This window comes from Lithobates pipiens, unplaced genomic scaffold (genome assembly GCF_037356315.1).
Source record: "Lithobates pipiens isolate NorthernLeopardFrog02 unplaced genomic scaffold, aLitPip1_a1.2 Scaffold_13, whole genome shotgun sequence".
Classification (NCBI taxonomy): domain Eukaryota; kingdom Metazoa; phylum Chordata; class Amphibia; order Anura; family Ranidae; genus Lithobates; species Lithobates pipiens.
In genome coordinates this window covers 391,072,869-391,089,301 of record NW_027507718.1, presented here as the reverse complement: position 1 = coordinate 391,089,301, position 16,433 = coordinate 391,072,869, and the positions used below count along the sequence as shown (strand labels likewise).

The 16,433-nt window shown below is 39.1% G+C and overlaps 1 protein-coding gene across 9 annotated transcripts in view; it reads left to right on the top strand.

Moving 5' to 3' along the window:
* FAT1 (FAT atypical cadherin 1) overlaps positions 1-16,433 on the top strand; it is a 386,437-nt gene that overhangs the window by 269,056 nt on the left and 100,948 nt on the right. For all 9 annotated transcript variants that reach the window (XR_013272342.1, XM_077477359.1, XM_077477364.1 and 6 more), the window contains 4 exons: positions 276-551; positions 661-871; positions 5,052-9,119; positions 15,392-15,588. Coding sequence is in view for 8 of the 9 variants with exons in the window: in XM_077477359.1 (XP_077333485.1) it covers positions 276-551; positions 661-871; positions 5,052-9,119; positions 15,392-15,588 (4,752 nt within the window). In the remaining variant the exon portion in view is untranslated. The remainder of the gene's footprint in view (positions 1-275; positions 552-660; positions 872-5,051; positions 9,120-15,391; positions 15,589-16,433) is intronic.

The following is a 16,433-nucleotide window of genomic DNA, read 5'->3' as shown; positions in this document are numbered from 1 at the left end:
GCTTAAAAAAATCTTCACGCAAAGCCTCATCATGACGGCCAAGCAGATAGCATCTTGACAAGTAGAGGTCAGAAGCAGCAGCCACCATATTTGTGTCATGACAAGCTTACATGAAAAAAAAATGTAATGACATTATGCATTTTCATAAACGGCCTTAACACAATCCCTTAACAGATAATTGGTGATGTATGTGGAAGACAAAAATAAATGTTTATGCAATGTTACATATTCAGTGCCTTTAAACCATGTTATCTTTAATTATGCTCTCTTTTTAGGTTTTAATTAAAGTAATCGATACCAATGACCACCGGCCAGAATTTTCTTCCTCAAAGTACGAAGTGCTGATCCCAGAAGACGTTAGACCGGAGACGGAGATTTTGCAAGTCACTGCCACGGACAAAGATGAGAAGAATAAATTGATTTACACATTACAGAGCAGCACTGACCCTGCTAGTCTGAAGAAGTTTCGGATAGACCCTGCCACGGGCTCCCTGTACATTGTAGAAAAATTGGATCACGAAGCAATGCAGCAGCACATTCTTACTGTAATGGTAAGCAGTAATCACATATCTCTTTCTCTGCGGCTGACAAATGGGACATTTTTTATTTTTCATTGTAAAATTCATGTGCTGGAGTATTAACTGAGCATTCATTTTTCAGGTGCGTGATCAAGATGTCCCTGTCATGCGCAACTATGCCAGAATTGTTATTAATGTGACTGACACCAATGACCATGCCCCCTGGTTTACAAGCTCTTTCTATGAAGGTCAAGTCTATGAATCAGCAGCTGTTGGATCCGCCGTGCTTCAAGTCACTGCGTTGGATAAAGATAAAGGGAAAAATGCTGAGGTTGTTTATTCCATTGAGTCAGGTATGGTATAGTTTGCATAATATCAACACATACACCTGAATAGAGGCCTTACATACTGGTTATAACTGCAGTGCACAAACAGGTCACTGCCCTAGGCCAGTGATGGCGAACCTTGGCACCCCAGATGTTTTGGAACTACATTTCTCATGATGCTCATGCACTCTGAAGTGTAGTTGAGCATCTTGGGAAATGTAGTTCCAAAACATCTGGGGTGCCAAGGCTTGCCATCACTACCCTAGGTTCACCAAAAATGTTTTGTCAACAGGCTTTTTGTTGGAAAGTTGATGTATCAAAATAGCTTGTATCAATTTCCAGTGTATTAAAAGAGATAACGGACCTCAAATTTGAGAGCAGAGATCCCTCTGCCCCATGATGACTCCTTGTATCAACAGGCTTTTCCTGGTATCTGTCACTGGCCAACATCACTAGGGGGACCCCACTATCCACAAGGTGGAATGACCTAGGCTGAGCTCCTCAATTGGCAAATCTCCTACACTATAGGAGCAATTTAGGGAGAAAACAAAGTAAGAAGGAACTTTCATTGCGCATTGATCTATCATGTTGGATAGGGAAGGTTATAACCCTTGTCAGATTTTTTTTTTTACCAACTGTGTCCCATTGTGGAGATTTCTGTTCACTTCCTGTCTCATAGGCAAACAAGAAATGAAAGGTAATCCCTGCGAATTAAAGGAATTCCTAGGGGACCCCAGGTCATCAGGATAACTAGTGTCTTCATTAGAACATTTCCCCTTGAATACTTTTCTAGGGACAACCCAAAATGTGGGATTTTCTTTTACTTACACTGTCAATGATAATGGTAAATGGGAACAATAGAGAGGGTAAATCTCCTTAATGAGAGCACAGACAGAAATAAAAACTGACAGGTGTTCTAATCCCTCTCCACCCTATCCTAAACTAAACAATGTTTTCCCTTTAGTTATACTTTAAACTAGAAAAATCCTATTTCTGCCATAAGGCTCCATTCACATCTCCGCACTCGGAATCGCCACGATTCTGCCCATGATTCGCAATAGCGGCAAATCGTAGTAAAAACACGGAAACAGAATCGTGGGACACCTGTCGCCCAAAAGAAGTACATGAGCTTCTTTTGGACGATGGTCGTCCCGCGATTCTATTTGCACGATTTTACCACAATTGTCGCCCCATACGGCTAGATGTGAAAATTGATTCATGCCTTTTCCAGAATATTTTTATTTAACTTAAACTATGTATATACATAGCCCTTTTGATCATGTATATTTTTTATCATGCTATATGCCCAGTGTAAATTGCCCAGGTTTTGACAGGGCTTTAATAATGTTAGGTCCAATAGTTTTAATATTGCCTCAGGCCAACTTGCTTTCAAAAGTTTCCTTGAGTGGAAGTTCATGGTCACAGCTCAGTGAGCACTGCTGATGTGTAATGTGCTTTAATCCATACCAAACCATTACGTTTAGTTTAGTCAAATCAGTAAAACATTAACTATGATCAACTACCGTAGACCACTACACATTTGCACTTTGCAATTTTTATTTAAGGGTAACACCACTTTTGTGGTAAAAAAAATATAGCAAATAAAATAATAATATAGCATTTATTGTTGCTGAATGAGCCACGTTGTAATTTAATGCTATTAAAAATTCACTTTCCTTCTGCAATTTTCTGTAAAATTCTGCGCAATATGGTAACCTAGAGACCTTCTGTACAGCTGCAGAACGCCTTCAAAAATGTAATTTCCTGCATGTGTGACTGGCTCTCATATTTTCCTAGAAGTCTGTACCTAGATACAAATCAGATTTTAGGCAACCCTGCAATAGAAATTCAAATTTTGATGAAATACTCCACAAGGTTGATTCTAAAGGGATGCAGACGCTGCAACTTTCCTCATTACAACACAAAAAGTGCACCAACTAATGAATTATGTCTAGTCCCTCTCATTCAGAATGAGTATTCAGTTACTTGAAACAAAATGCTATTTCTTGGCAGCAACATAGGGTAGGAATATGCTACAGTGTTGATTAAAATGCCTGTAATGGACATTGATCCCCCAGAGATTTTTTTTTTCTCAACAAATGTGGAGTTGCTGTTTAAGCCTTAAGCCTGGTACACACCTTTCGTGTTTGGGTGTTTGGGTTAAAAGAAAATAAAATAACAGCTTCGGTCAGAACCGCTGTACTCTCTATGCAAATTAAGTACAGCAGTCTCCTCCGCTGAGCAGTTGTGTTCTGACAGGTGGAATCCCCCCCCCACTAGAAGACTCTCATCAGTGTTCAGTGCCAGTGGCATCGGCCAAGAGCCCTGATTGGGAGTTGGTCAGAGGCGGCACGGTGGTGTAGTGGCTGTGTTTTTTTTTTTTAACCGACAAATGTGTCCGAAAATTCAGCTTTACAAGTATGAAATATTTACCTCACAATAACTATTTAGAGTTATTGTATTCAATAAATCACTGGAGGAAACAATTATGCAAGGAATAGTAATCTAAAGCCCCGTACACACGAGCGGACTTTTCGACATCCAAAGTCCGACGGACTGAGTCCGTCAGACTATTCGATCGTGTGTGGGCTGCAACGGACTTTAGCTTCGCTAAAGTCTGACGGACTTTAGAAATGAAGCATGCTTCAAATTTTCCCGACGGAACTCCGCGGGACCCGGTCCCCTTTGAAAAATCCGCTCGTGTGTATGCTACTCCGACGGACTAAAACCGACGCTAGGGCAGCTATTGGCTACTGGCTATGAACTTCCTTATTCAAATCCAGTCGTACGTCATCACGTTCGACTCCGTCGGAGTTTGGTGTGATGGTGTGTGTCCAAGTCCGTTCGGTCGAAAAGTCCGCCAGAACTCCGTCGGAACTCCGTCGGAACTCCGGCGGAACTCCTTTGGAGGTCTGTCGGACATAAGTCCTCTCGTGTGTACGGGGCATAAAGCAACCAGTCATATTATTATTATTAACTGAATTCAAGATTGGTTACTATTGGTTATTGCATGTTGAAAATGCCCTTTGACTTTTTAGGTAATATTTTAAAGTTAATATATTTCTATACTAAAAATAGTTGTCCAAATATTGTAATTTTAGACAATTGCATATTTATTAATTTTTTCATAGAAATAAATGTTTTTTTTGTTTTTTTATTAGTAGGCGGCAGCAATAAATGCATCTGCCTGCCAGTATTTTGTTTGGCAGAAAAATACCCCCAAGTTAACATTTTTAGAAATATTTGTGGCGTGCATGTGTTGTCCTCGTACTAATATTTTCGCATTTTAAATGACACTGTCAGTTGATTGGCTGATGGAAAAAAACGGAAGATACGGTATATCAAAATGGGTTTAAATGTCACATTTTTCCCATCAAAACTCTGGGGGAATAAATTATAACTGTCAATCTTCCAAGGCAGCAGCATAGGGATTCCTCAGATGCTTGTGATATTTTATGGACTTTGTAATGTTCTATTCTGAGAATGGCATAGTGTTCATAGCACAACAGTCAGAGCAGACATTATCATTTACCAACTCCCTGGTGTAATTCCCTCTGCTCGAATGGAGCATTTCATCGTATGTTAATTGCTCCTTTTTAGAAACTAGCCTCACACTTTTTTACAATTATTTGGAAAAAAATAGAATAAACTAATTATGTTTCCAAAGTAGATTTCACAGCAAATGACCTCTTGTTAACACATCACACAGTCTCCTTATCAAAACCATACTGTGTAGCCTGGCTGATAATCACATTTGCTTTGCTAAGGACTGTAATGGCATAATCATGATTTGAAGGGCTTTACACAGCCATTTAAAGTTTTACTTGCGAAAGTAGACTGTGTGATTGAATACCATTTATATAATCATAAAAGGAACCTTGCCATAGTTGGGTAAAATATTTTTAACACACCAGTGATCTTCTTAGAACTCATACAGTAGAGTGCTGATTTCTTTTAGATTAGACCTCAGCCTTTGCACCATCTTTAAAATAGCAAACATGACAGCCTTAGCAAATTGGGACTTTAAAAATCCCTTGCGTTCTGCTTTAAAATGAAAACAAATGGTGCATAGGTGTAGCCTTTTTTAGTTCAATTATTGTAGGGTAAGCTTATGTATGGTAAATTGTTTGTTGAAACATCTGACCGTTTAGTTTATGGCTTTACACAAGTCATGTTTAATAAGTGTATTTTTTTTTCTTTATTCCAGGAAATACTGCAAATGTCTTTTCAATTGATCCAGTTTTGGGAATTATTAAGACAGCAAAAGAACTTGATCGAAGCAGTCAAAGTCAGTACGAACTGGTGATCAAAGCATCAGATCACGGCATTCCAACGATGAGCCAGATAACATCTGTACACATTCTTGTCACCATTTCGGATAATGCAGCCCCCAAATTTATGAAGAAAGAGTACTCTGCCGAAATCAGCGAATCAACACGAATTGGTAGTTTTGTGGCAATGCTTTCCACTCACAGCCAGTCTTCAGTAACGTACGAAATCAAGAATGGAAATATAATGAATGCCTTTGAGATCAATCCAAATTCTGGTGTAATCATAACACGAGATGATCTTGATTTTGAAACGCTGCAATCTTACACTCTTACTGTTCAAGCTACAAACATGGCTGGCTTGTCCACCAATGCAACACTTGTTGTTCACCTCCGAGATGAGAATGACAACTTTCCCATTTTTGTGCAGAGAGAATACAGAGGACTCATTAGTGAATCTGCACCAGCTAACAGTGTTGTGTTAACTGATGAAAACACTCCTCTGGTAATTCGAGCCACTGATGCTGACAGAGAAACAAATGCTTTGCTTGTTTATCAAATTGTCGAACCATCGGTCCATAAGTATTTTGCCATTGACCCCAGCACTGGTGCAATACGCACCTTGGTCACATTAGATTATGAACAGACAAATATATTCCATTTCACTGTCCAAGTACATGACATGGGATATCCACGGCTATTTGCAGAGTACTCTGCCAATGTTACAATTTATGTGGTTGATATCAATGACTGTGCTCCGGTATTCTCAAAAGAAGTCTATGAAGCTTCCATATTAATACCAACTTACAAGGGGGTAAGAGTTATTACAGTTAATGCAACAGATGATGATTCTGGCTCATTCTCAGAAATCATATATTCCATAGTTGAAGGTAACATTGGAGAAAAATTTGCTATTGACCCCCTAAAAGGTATAATAACTATCCAAAACACCAGTCCATTAAGGAGTCGTTATGAACTAAACATACGAGCTTCAGATGGACGCTTCTCTACCCTTGCATCAGTAAAAATTACAGTAAAAGAAAGTAAAGAAAGCTCATTGAAATTCACTCAGCGGACTTACTCTGCATCCATTCAAGAAAATACAACTCAGATAAAAACCCTAACCATTATCAGTGCAATTGGTAGTCGCATCAATGAACCTTTGTTTTTCCATATTCTGAATCCAGATATCCATTTTAAAATTAGCCACACCTCTGGTGTATTGTCAACGACAGGTATACCATTTGATCGAGAACAGCAGGATCTGTATGAAATAGTTGTGCAGGTTACCGATGAGCAAAAACCACCAAGAGTCGCTCATGTCCTGGTGAAAGTATTTGTTGAAGACATCAATGATAACAGCCCTGTTTTTGTCAATCTTCCATATTATGCAATGGTACAGGTGGATGCGGACGTAGGTGATATTATCCGCCATGTTACTGCTGTAGATAAAGATATTGATAAAAATGGAGAGATACATTACCATCTTAAAGATCCTTCTCAGCACTTTCAAATTGAGCAATCAGGTGCTATCTCACTGAAAAAAGAGTTTAATCCTGACGAATTTCATAAAGAATATTTCATAACCATTGTAGCAAAAGATGGTGGAAACCCTTCCTTTTCAGCAGAGGTTGTTGTTCCAATTACAGTAATGAATAAAGCAATGCCAGTCTTTGAAAAGCCTTTTTATAGTGCAGTAATAGCGGAAAATGCCCAGCTCCATAGTCCCGTTGTGCACATACAAGCCAACAGTCCAGAAGGTCTCCGAATAATTTACAGCATCACAGATGGTGATCCATTCAATCAATTTAATATTAACTTCAACACAGGTGTAATTAATGTATATGCACCTCTTGATTTTGAGTCCCACCCAGCATATAAACTGAGAGTTCGAGCAACAGACTCTGTGACAGGGGCACATGCTGAAGTTTTTGTTGATGTTATCGTAGAAGATGTTAATGATAATTCACCCAGGTTCAAGCAGAGAACCTATTCTGCTACCTTGTCAGAGGCTTCGGTTATTGGAACATCTGTTGTACAAGTAAAGGCCACAGATGCTGACTCTGGTCAAAATAAAGCCATTTCATACCACATAGTGACTAATCATGACAATGTTTCCCAATGTTTCCACATTGATAGCAGCAGTGGACTCATTACAGTTGCAAAACCACTGGATTATGAATATTTGCATGTATACAGCTTTTTAGTGAGAGCAGTGGACAGCGGAATTCCTCCTTTAAGTAGCATTGCCAGTATAAATGTCGATGTTATTGATCTGAATGATAATCCCCCAGAATTCACGCAGCAAGTTTATGAAGCCAGAATTAGTGAGCTTTCAAAGCAAGGAAGCTTTGTAACATCTATCAAAGCCACAGATCCTGATAGTATAGACACTGAAAACCTAGAATATTCTATTCTTTTTGGCAATGAAGATATGAATTTTGTTATTGACAGCAAAAGTGGAATAATACGGGTTTCACACTTAAGGAAAAAAGTTCTACAAGCATTCTATATCCTCAATGTCTCAGTTTCTGATGGAGTGTTCAGAAGTGCAGCTCAGGTACACATTTCTGTATTGAGCTCCAATTTGCATAGTCCTACATTTGGACAGAGTCAATATGAAGTAGAACTTTCAGAAAATTCTCCAGTGAATACCCTTGTGACAGAACTCAAAGCTGTTGATGAAGACATGGGAGTCTTTGGGCATGTCACCTACCACATTCTAAATGAATATGCAAAGGACAATTTCTACTTTAATGAGAAAGGACAATTGTTTACAGCAGAAAAGCTTGACCGAGAAAGTCCAACTAACAAAGTCATTCCTATAAGTGTAATGGCCAAGGATGCTGGTGGAAAAGTTGGATTTTGCTCTGTCAGTATCATTCTAACAGATTATAATGACAATGATCCAAAGTTCCGTGCATCAGAGTACAAACTAAGCATTGCATCGGATGCACCTCGAGGTTCTGCTATTGTTAGAGTCTTGGCTTCTGATAGTGATGAGGGTGCAAATGCTGATATATCATATAGCACTGTGGCAAAGTCTGAAAGTGTTGCCGAAAATTTTGAAATCAGCCAACATTCTGGAGTCATTACCACCAAGGAAAGCTTAGTTGGATTAGAAGATGAAGTCTTTTCCTTTTTTGTTAAAGCAAGAGATGACGGCTCGCCACATAGAGAGAGCATTGTGCCAGTCACTATTCAGATCCTTCCACCTGATGTGCAGCTGCCAAAATTTTCTGAGCCTTTTTATACTTTAAGTATCTCTGAAGACACACCAGTCGGTACAGAGCTGGATGTTATCAGAGCAGATAGTAGCCAACCAATAATCTATAATCTCATGAAAGGAAATACGCTTGATAGTAATGTTGACAACATTTTCATAATCGACAAACAAAATGGCCGGCTAAAACTTGAGAAGATGTTGGATCATGAAACAACTAAATGGTATCAGTTTTCAGTGTCAGCTCAAAGTATTCATGGAGAGCATGAAGTGGTTACCTCCGTGGATGTTAGTATCCAGGTTAAAGATGTAAATGATAATAAGCCTGGATTTGAAGCCAATCCATATGAGGCTTTCATTGTGGAGAATCTTGCAGCAGGAGCTAAGGTTATCCAGGTTAAAGCGGTTGATGTGGATTCAGGACTCAATGGGCATGTTTCATATATGCTGGCACTATCACAGGAGCCACAAGAAATCAAAGATCTTTTCTCAGTAGACTTGGAAACTGGATGGGTCACCACTCTTGCTGAGCTTGACCATGAAAAAAGAAACAAATACAACATTGTAGTAGTTGCTTATGACCATGGTGATAAAGTGCTGTCATCATCCACTATAATTGAAGTTACGGTGATGGACATGAATGATAATCCTCCTCGCTTCAATGCAGAAATATACAAAGGTACAGTGAGTGAGGATGATCCTCTAGGTGGTGTTATTGCCATTTTGAGCACCACGGATGATGATACTGAAGACATCAACAAAGAAACAACAATGTACATTACAGGTAAAATATTATTACTATTTTTTATATTTCTCCATTGCTAAACATCCAGTAAGTTAGTATGCTGGCATTACTATGTAAAAAAAAAAAAAGCTTTGAAGTATCTAGTTATATAAGCCCTCCAAGCTATGGTTATGTCCACATGTGTTTCTGGGCTCAGGCACTTGGGATACAGTTTACAGTAGCAAGGCTAGTTTTCTTTCAACAGCCAAAAAGCCATGGTTGGCTACTTCTGATATAAAGTTGCTTACATTATACTCAGTATAGCTTCATAGATACTCTCAGATACCTTTGTACATGAGATATCTTTAGAGAAGCACACATTAGCGCTCAGAAAATATAATGTGCTATCTCCTCCAGACAAAAAACAGATTGCAATTTCCCTACCTGCATGAAGAAGCTTTAAAGGGATGAAGGTGCTAATTTTCAGGGGAGAAGGGCATGGCTTAAATTAGTCAGGAGAGCATACTGTATTCAAATGGTGTCTGTAGTATGTCGGTTTAAAAGTGTAAGTACTATTTTTGGACTTCACTGCTTTTAAACTACACCATACTTTACCAATCCCACAAACATTTGTGGCACACAGCATACACTACAGTTGCTCTCTATCAGTGGTGTCCAAAGTTACTTCAGACTTAAGTCTAGCAATGTACCTGGTTATTACAATATAAGCTTTGATTAAGTGTTGTTGGTTAAATAACAACCCATCCAAGGTCTTCTGATAAATAATATTCTGATATCCTAAAAATTTGGAGTTAGAACTTTGGAATGATATGCCATTGTAGTTTTATAGAATAGCGGTGTCACTCTTAAAATGACTGATCCCTTGAGGCTTACAAAGAATAGAAATATGCCATTTTGGATTTATTTTAAATGTGCATTTCAGGGCTGTAATTTATACCCTGGCTTTACTACCTAGTTAGTCCATGACCTAGAACACAAATGCAGCCAATAAAGTCATAAAATACAAACTTCCCATACTAGTGACTCACAAAGTTTAAAGCTAAAATCAGAAAGACAGTCCTGGAGCCAGCTTCTCTACAAAGATATTTGCTTTGACAGTTCCATATATGCATTCTCATAGTTTTGTTTTAACACCTGTTCACTAAAGCCTCATAAGGCCCATACACACGATCAGACTTTTTGACAACAAACATGCAAATTAGCTGTTTTGGAGCAACATCCTACCGTGTGTACGCTCCATCGGACAAACTTTTTTGGTTTTCATCTGACTTTTGTTGGCTGTGCGAACGGACAAACTTTCTGGGAACAAAAGTCCGATGGAGCAAAGTCTGATCGTGTGTACAGAAAACCATAGGACTTTTGTACAAATAACAAACAGGCATGCTCAGAACCAATGCAAAAGATCAGACAACAATACAGAAGTTGACCAAAGGTGGCGGTAAAGAGCAGAAAAACCACGTGATTTGGTGAAAGTTGTCTGAAAAAGTCCTGCTGTGTGTATGCAATACAAGTTCAGGGCCGACACCCTTTGTACAAAAATCCAAGGGAAAGTTTGTAAAAAGTCCTATCGTGTGTATGAGGCTATACACACGATAGGACTTTGTACAAACTTTCCCTTGGATTTTTGTACAAAGGGCGTTGGCCCTGAACTTGTATTGCATACACACAGCAGGACTTTTTCAGACAACTTTCACCAAATCACATGGTTTTTCTGCTCTTTACCGCCACCTTTGGTCAACTTCTGTATTGTTGTCTGATCTTTTGCATTGGTTCTGAGCATGCCTGTTTGTACTTTGTACAAAAGTCCTATGGTTTTCTGTACACACGATCAGACTTTGCTCCATCGGACTTTTGTTGCCAGAAAGTTTGTCCATTCGCATAGCCAACAAAAGTCAGATGAAAACCAAAAAAGTTTGACCGATGGAGCGTACACACGGCCGGATGTTGCTCCAAAACAGCTAATTTGCATGTTTGTTGTTTAAAAGTCTGATCGTGTGTATGGGCCTTAAGTCAGCTGTGTATAATTAGGGCTTTAGTTTGTTCATATTAAGCTTGTTCAATACCCATCCCTTCTCATCCCATATAAGGAGCAATATTTGGCCACCTTCACCATTCATAAGTGAAATCTTGACCACAGTGTATCTGCATGTGCCAGCAGGCTTGTGGGTACTCATATCATGCCTATTTAATTCCATGAAAAAACAATTATAGCACTTTGGAAGTTGACAGTAAATTTAAAAATTGCAACTTACAATATTTAGAATATTTCCAGAGAAATATTTAGCTGCAAAAATTAGGTAAGAAAGTATGACTAGGGTGCAAAACTTGTTTTTAACTTTGAAATCACTGAGAACAGAAGAGAGAGAATGAGGGGGGCGCATGCAGCCAATAAAAGTTTGGGTTACCTTATCTAAATTACCGTTCCATTTCTTCATGGCTGTATGTGTAATATGTGTGTGTGTGTGTATGTATATATATATATATATATATATATACACAGTTGTGCTCATAAGTTTACATACCCTAGCAGAATTTGATTTCTTGGGCATTTTTCGGAGAATATGAATGATAACACAAAAAGTTTTCTTTCACTCATGGTTAGTGTTTGGCTGAAGACATTTATTATCAATCAACTGTATTTACTCTTTTTAAATCATAATCACAACAGAAACTACCTAAATGACCCTGGTCAAACATTCACATACCCTGGTGATTTTGGCCTGATAACATGCACACAAGTTGAAACAAGGGTTTGAATGGCTATTAAAGGTAACCATCCTCACCTGTGATCTGTTTGCTTGTAATCAGTGTGTGTGTATAAAAGTTCAGTTCATTTCTGGACTCCTGACAGACCCTAGCATCTATCATTCAGTGCTGCCCTGACGTTTCTGGATTCTGAGTCATGAGGAAAGCAAAAGAATTGTCAAAGGATCTGTGGGAAAAAAGGTAGTTGAACTCCATGGGATATAAAAAGGGAAAATCCTGTCAGGTTATTCCCAGTCATTATTCATCGCCTGTTCCAGCAGGGGGTGTAGGGGGAAAGCCTGTGTGACCTGAAGAGGCCTCAGGGATCCCAAGAGGACCAGAGGGGCTCAGTCACCTCTGCAAGAGACAACTTAAAGGCAGAATGAACCATTTTGGTCAGAGTCAGGATGAAAAGCCACTGTGACTGAGAGGCAGACATCAACTGTATATCCTTTTGTCCAGATTGCTCGGAAGCAGACTCACCCGCCAGGCCCTCCATAGAATCCTGAGCTTTTAGCTCGACTCCATTCTCAACTCATTCCTGTTCCAAACTAGGAGGCTCCAGGGAGGGGGATCTGTCACGCTTCTTGCCACCCCGCGGGATAGAGGCAATCCTGCCAGCAATCCTGTGCTCTAACCCGGCTAGGGCAAAGGACATTTCATTCTTGGTGATAAAGGGTGAAGCAGAAGCATTAACTATTGGCAGAATACCAGATAGGCGCAGTGGCTCAGATTGCCCGGAAGTCTCTGGTGCTTCAAGGGATACAACACTAGGGATATGACTAGGTTCATCAGGAACTACTGATGACATAGGTGTGCCCTTCCCTGTAGTGTTAGTCCTACTCCTCTTTTTTGAAGACCTTCACTAGCCACCAAAGACAGTACTTGCGTGTAGTATTAAAACACCTCAGAAGGGAGACCCCTTAATAGGGCTCACCAAGCCCCTATGTAGCAATCCTGCTAAGCACCTTAGTCTGCCAAGCAACACTTGATGACTCACGTGACCCGGGTAAGGAGAAATGAACTGCTGCATGTGCCTGTTCAGTGTCCCACAGCTGCCTTCTGGAAGCACTGCATGCTTGGCATATACAGCTTCAAAAAGCTGGTTGTGTGCGGCAACATTCTGTGCATGCGTGCACATGTACGTGCGGGGTCCCGGAAAATTGGCGTGGCTGTATTAACATATGACGCAAATCTTCATGCGCCCAGATAAAAGGCTACTGCACATGTGCGGCAAAGCCGCATGCGTGGCAGTGTGAAATGAAACAGCAGTGTGAAATGAAAGCCGTTATCGCTGTGTTCCCTGGCTGCACTCTGAATATCTGGGCAGCTCACTCTCTCTCGCTCTTCCCATCCATGATGGCTGGGAGAAGGACTCCCATTCCACCCAGGCTGCCGGCGGTGCTCGCCCCCCCACGCTCCAGGCAGCCCTTCCTCGCCAGCCCTCGAATTGCACTCGCAAAATGCGAGCAGATGAGTGCAATTTTTGAGGACTATATATATATATATATATATATATATATATATATATATATATATATATATATATTTACCTATAGACATATATCTATATATATATATATCTATATATATATCTATATATATATATATATATATATATATATATAATTTATATTTAGATAGATAGATATTGTTATCTTTATTGTTATATGTGCTTTCTAGTTCAGGTTTACTAGCACTTTACAATTCTAAAAACATTAAAGCTTATTTTTACAACAGTAGTTTTTTATTATCTACTTATGCTTCAGAATAATTGCTTTTATTATTTTTGATGTTTATTCAATTAAAAAACATTTATTTTATCCATTATAAAAATATCTTTTATTCTTGAAAATTAGGAATCACTTAGGTAATGTTTCAAAGCTCATTATGTTCAGGTTATATGAAATGATGGCTTTGTGTTTTATCTTCTTTTCAAATGTAGAGTTTTTTTTATTTAACTTTCTCCCCTCCCAGCCACCTCATTTGATATATCATTTCGTATTTGTCTTTTAAATGCCAACACAAGTCCTCATTTTTCATTTAAGACATTCTTCTCTTTCATTGCAAGATAATTAGCAGCATTTTTTTTTGGTATTGGTTTTGCTACAAGAACTGCATCATTTACAGTTAAATTGCTAATCAGTCTAACGCTGCATAATGTCTGTGGTGGCAGTTTGCCTTCCACTAGCGATTATTTATGCATATTTATGCCTAGTTCTGAACTTTGCAGACCTCAGTGTTTATAACCTGGTAAAACTTAAAGTGATACTAAACATATAATGTTTAATTGCCATCATCCCTTCTCTTTATGTATAAAGATCATGCCACTGTATTTTAATGACTATTAATAAAAATTCTGAGTACCTCATTTCATCATTGCTGTTCAGAGGTCACATGATGTTTCCCAGGTCGTTCCTGTCCTCAGGAAAAGTCCTGAAGGTGGAGTTTCTAGGACTCTGCTGAAGTATTAATCTGTGTCTGCACAAAGTTGATTGGTGTTGTGCTGGTCAAATGGCAAAAAAAAGCTTTCAGAATAGAAAAGTAAAATAAATAAACAAAAAATAACAACAAAGTGTTTTAAGCTTCATACAAATCTATATTTCATAGCAATTTGTTATTCTTTCTTGGCAATAACATGTATTTGGATGCTTAGTTGACTGACAATAGTGCTCACACTGTAAATATATCTGGAGAAGGTTCTGCCAATCACAGGCTGTGTCATGCCCCTCCAGCTTTTGTCGATGATGTGTATGTGCTGGAACTAACAGGGAAGTGAAGCCTCCATCAATCACCATCTTATATCCTGCCTCCAATGTTTTTTTTTACAATTTGAGGAAATGGAGGATAGGGGAGGGATGGGCTGGTCATTTACCATTGTACATATGGCCACATAAGTGACTCTATAGTCACATGGGCTGCACAGATAAGAAAAGGGAGGAAATTAACAGCTTAGAAGGGAACGGAGACTGGAGCTTGCTCAGTAGAAGCCTTTAAAGCATCCTTCTGCTACTATGTGTGAGTCCTTAATACTGATCTTAACCATATCTTTAAAAAAAATAATACATCTCAGGCAGGTACTGTAAAAAACAGAAAGTAGTAAAAAAACAGAAAGTAGTAAATACATTTTCTGCAGTTCCTGCCACCAGAATGCTGCTTCTTTCAAGAGAAATCTTCATCTAAAATCTGCTGGGAAACTGTCAGTCATCATGGTCCCCAGATGTGGTTTCCTTTTCCAAGGGTGCATGTATATCAGCAAGCATCCTTCAGGAAATATCCTGGAGAATGATGAGTAGCCCATATCTCCTGAGAAGACATTGCCGTAATTTTGTTGGAATTGGGATGCTCTGAATTCTCAAAGATATTGTTCAAAGGAGGCTGATGCCAAACTTTTTTCTTTGGAAGCAGATATTACCGCTGGGAAGGGATCCTTACTAATTAAGCTGACTTTCAATTGCGTACAAGGTCTGCTTTAACGTGTTGGATTTTACTGCTCTTTCTTTTGTGTCAGTGTCAATTGTGGATGAAAACTTCTGTATAAAACTGATATCATTTCTATGTTACAGGAGGGGACCCTCTGGGTCAGTTTGCAATTGAAAACATGCAGAATGAATGGAAAGTGTATGTTAAAAGAGCACTGGACAGGGAAGTAAAAGACAACTACCTCCTAAACATAACTGCCACCGATGGAACATTTGCAAGCAAGGCTGTAGTGGAAGTGAAGGTCCTTGATGCCAATGACAACACCCCAGTCTGTGAAAAGGTACATTTATAATTTTGACAACACCCACTAGTTATATGCTCTATGTTCCCATTCACATAGCATAACTTACCTTTTAACTTGCATAACATTTCTGCTTAGCTTTCTCCCTCTATGTAATGTTAAATTGTTTCTAAATATTTGTTTAAAAAAAATTAAAGTAATAAACATATTATGCTCACCTACACTGTGCAATGGTATTGCACAGAGCACCCCCCAAACCTTCTCTTCTGGAGTCCCCTGCTGGCGATCTTGGCTTCTCTTCGTCTATGTCTGCCACTTGCTACAGGGGCAGATGTGCAAACTTGCTCATAAGCCAGACTGGGTGTGTCCATAGACACACATAGCCCAGCTCTGCCCTGCCCTGCTCTCTGCTCACAGGATTTGACTGTCATTGGTTCCCGCTGCTGTAAGAATAGAAAGACAGGGGAGAAGAAATGGGCTGGATCAATGCAGGACTTGGGTAACTATTTGGCGGAGGAGGCACACACAGTGTCAATTTTTCAAATTTTTTTCACCTTAATGCAGGCAATGCATTAAGGTAAAAAATGTTTTAGCTTTAGAACCAATTGTGGAAAAGGAGGCATGTTTACCATAATTAAACCTGTCTGTAATGTGCTGTCAGATCTCACTATCAGTAGTAAACCAGATGTGCACAATGTCTGTCCTAAAAAAGGCTTGGGTAGTACATTTAAGCAAATCTACCCTTAAAATCTGTTCACTGTTTGCACATTGAAAACTATTCTCAACAAATGAATGTGTCCATAAAGACCTATGTATTGTATACACCTCCTGCAAAAAAGGAAGGAAAGTAGAAAGTACATTTTTTAATCAAATTTTTTTGAGGT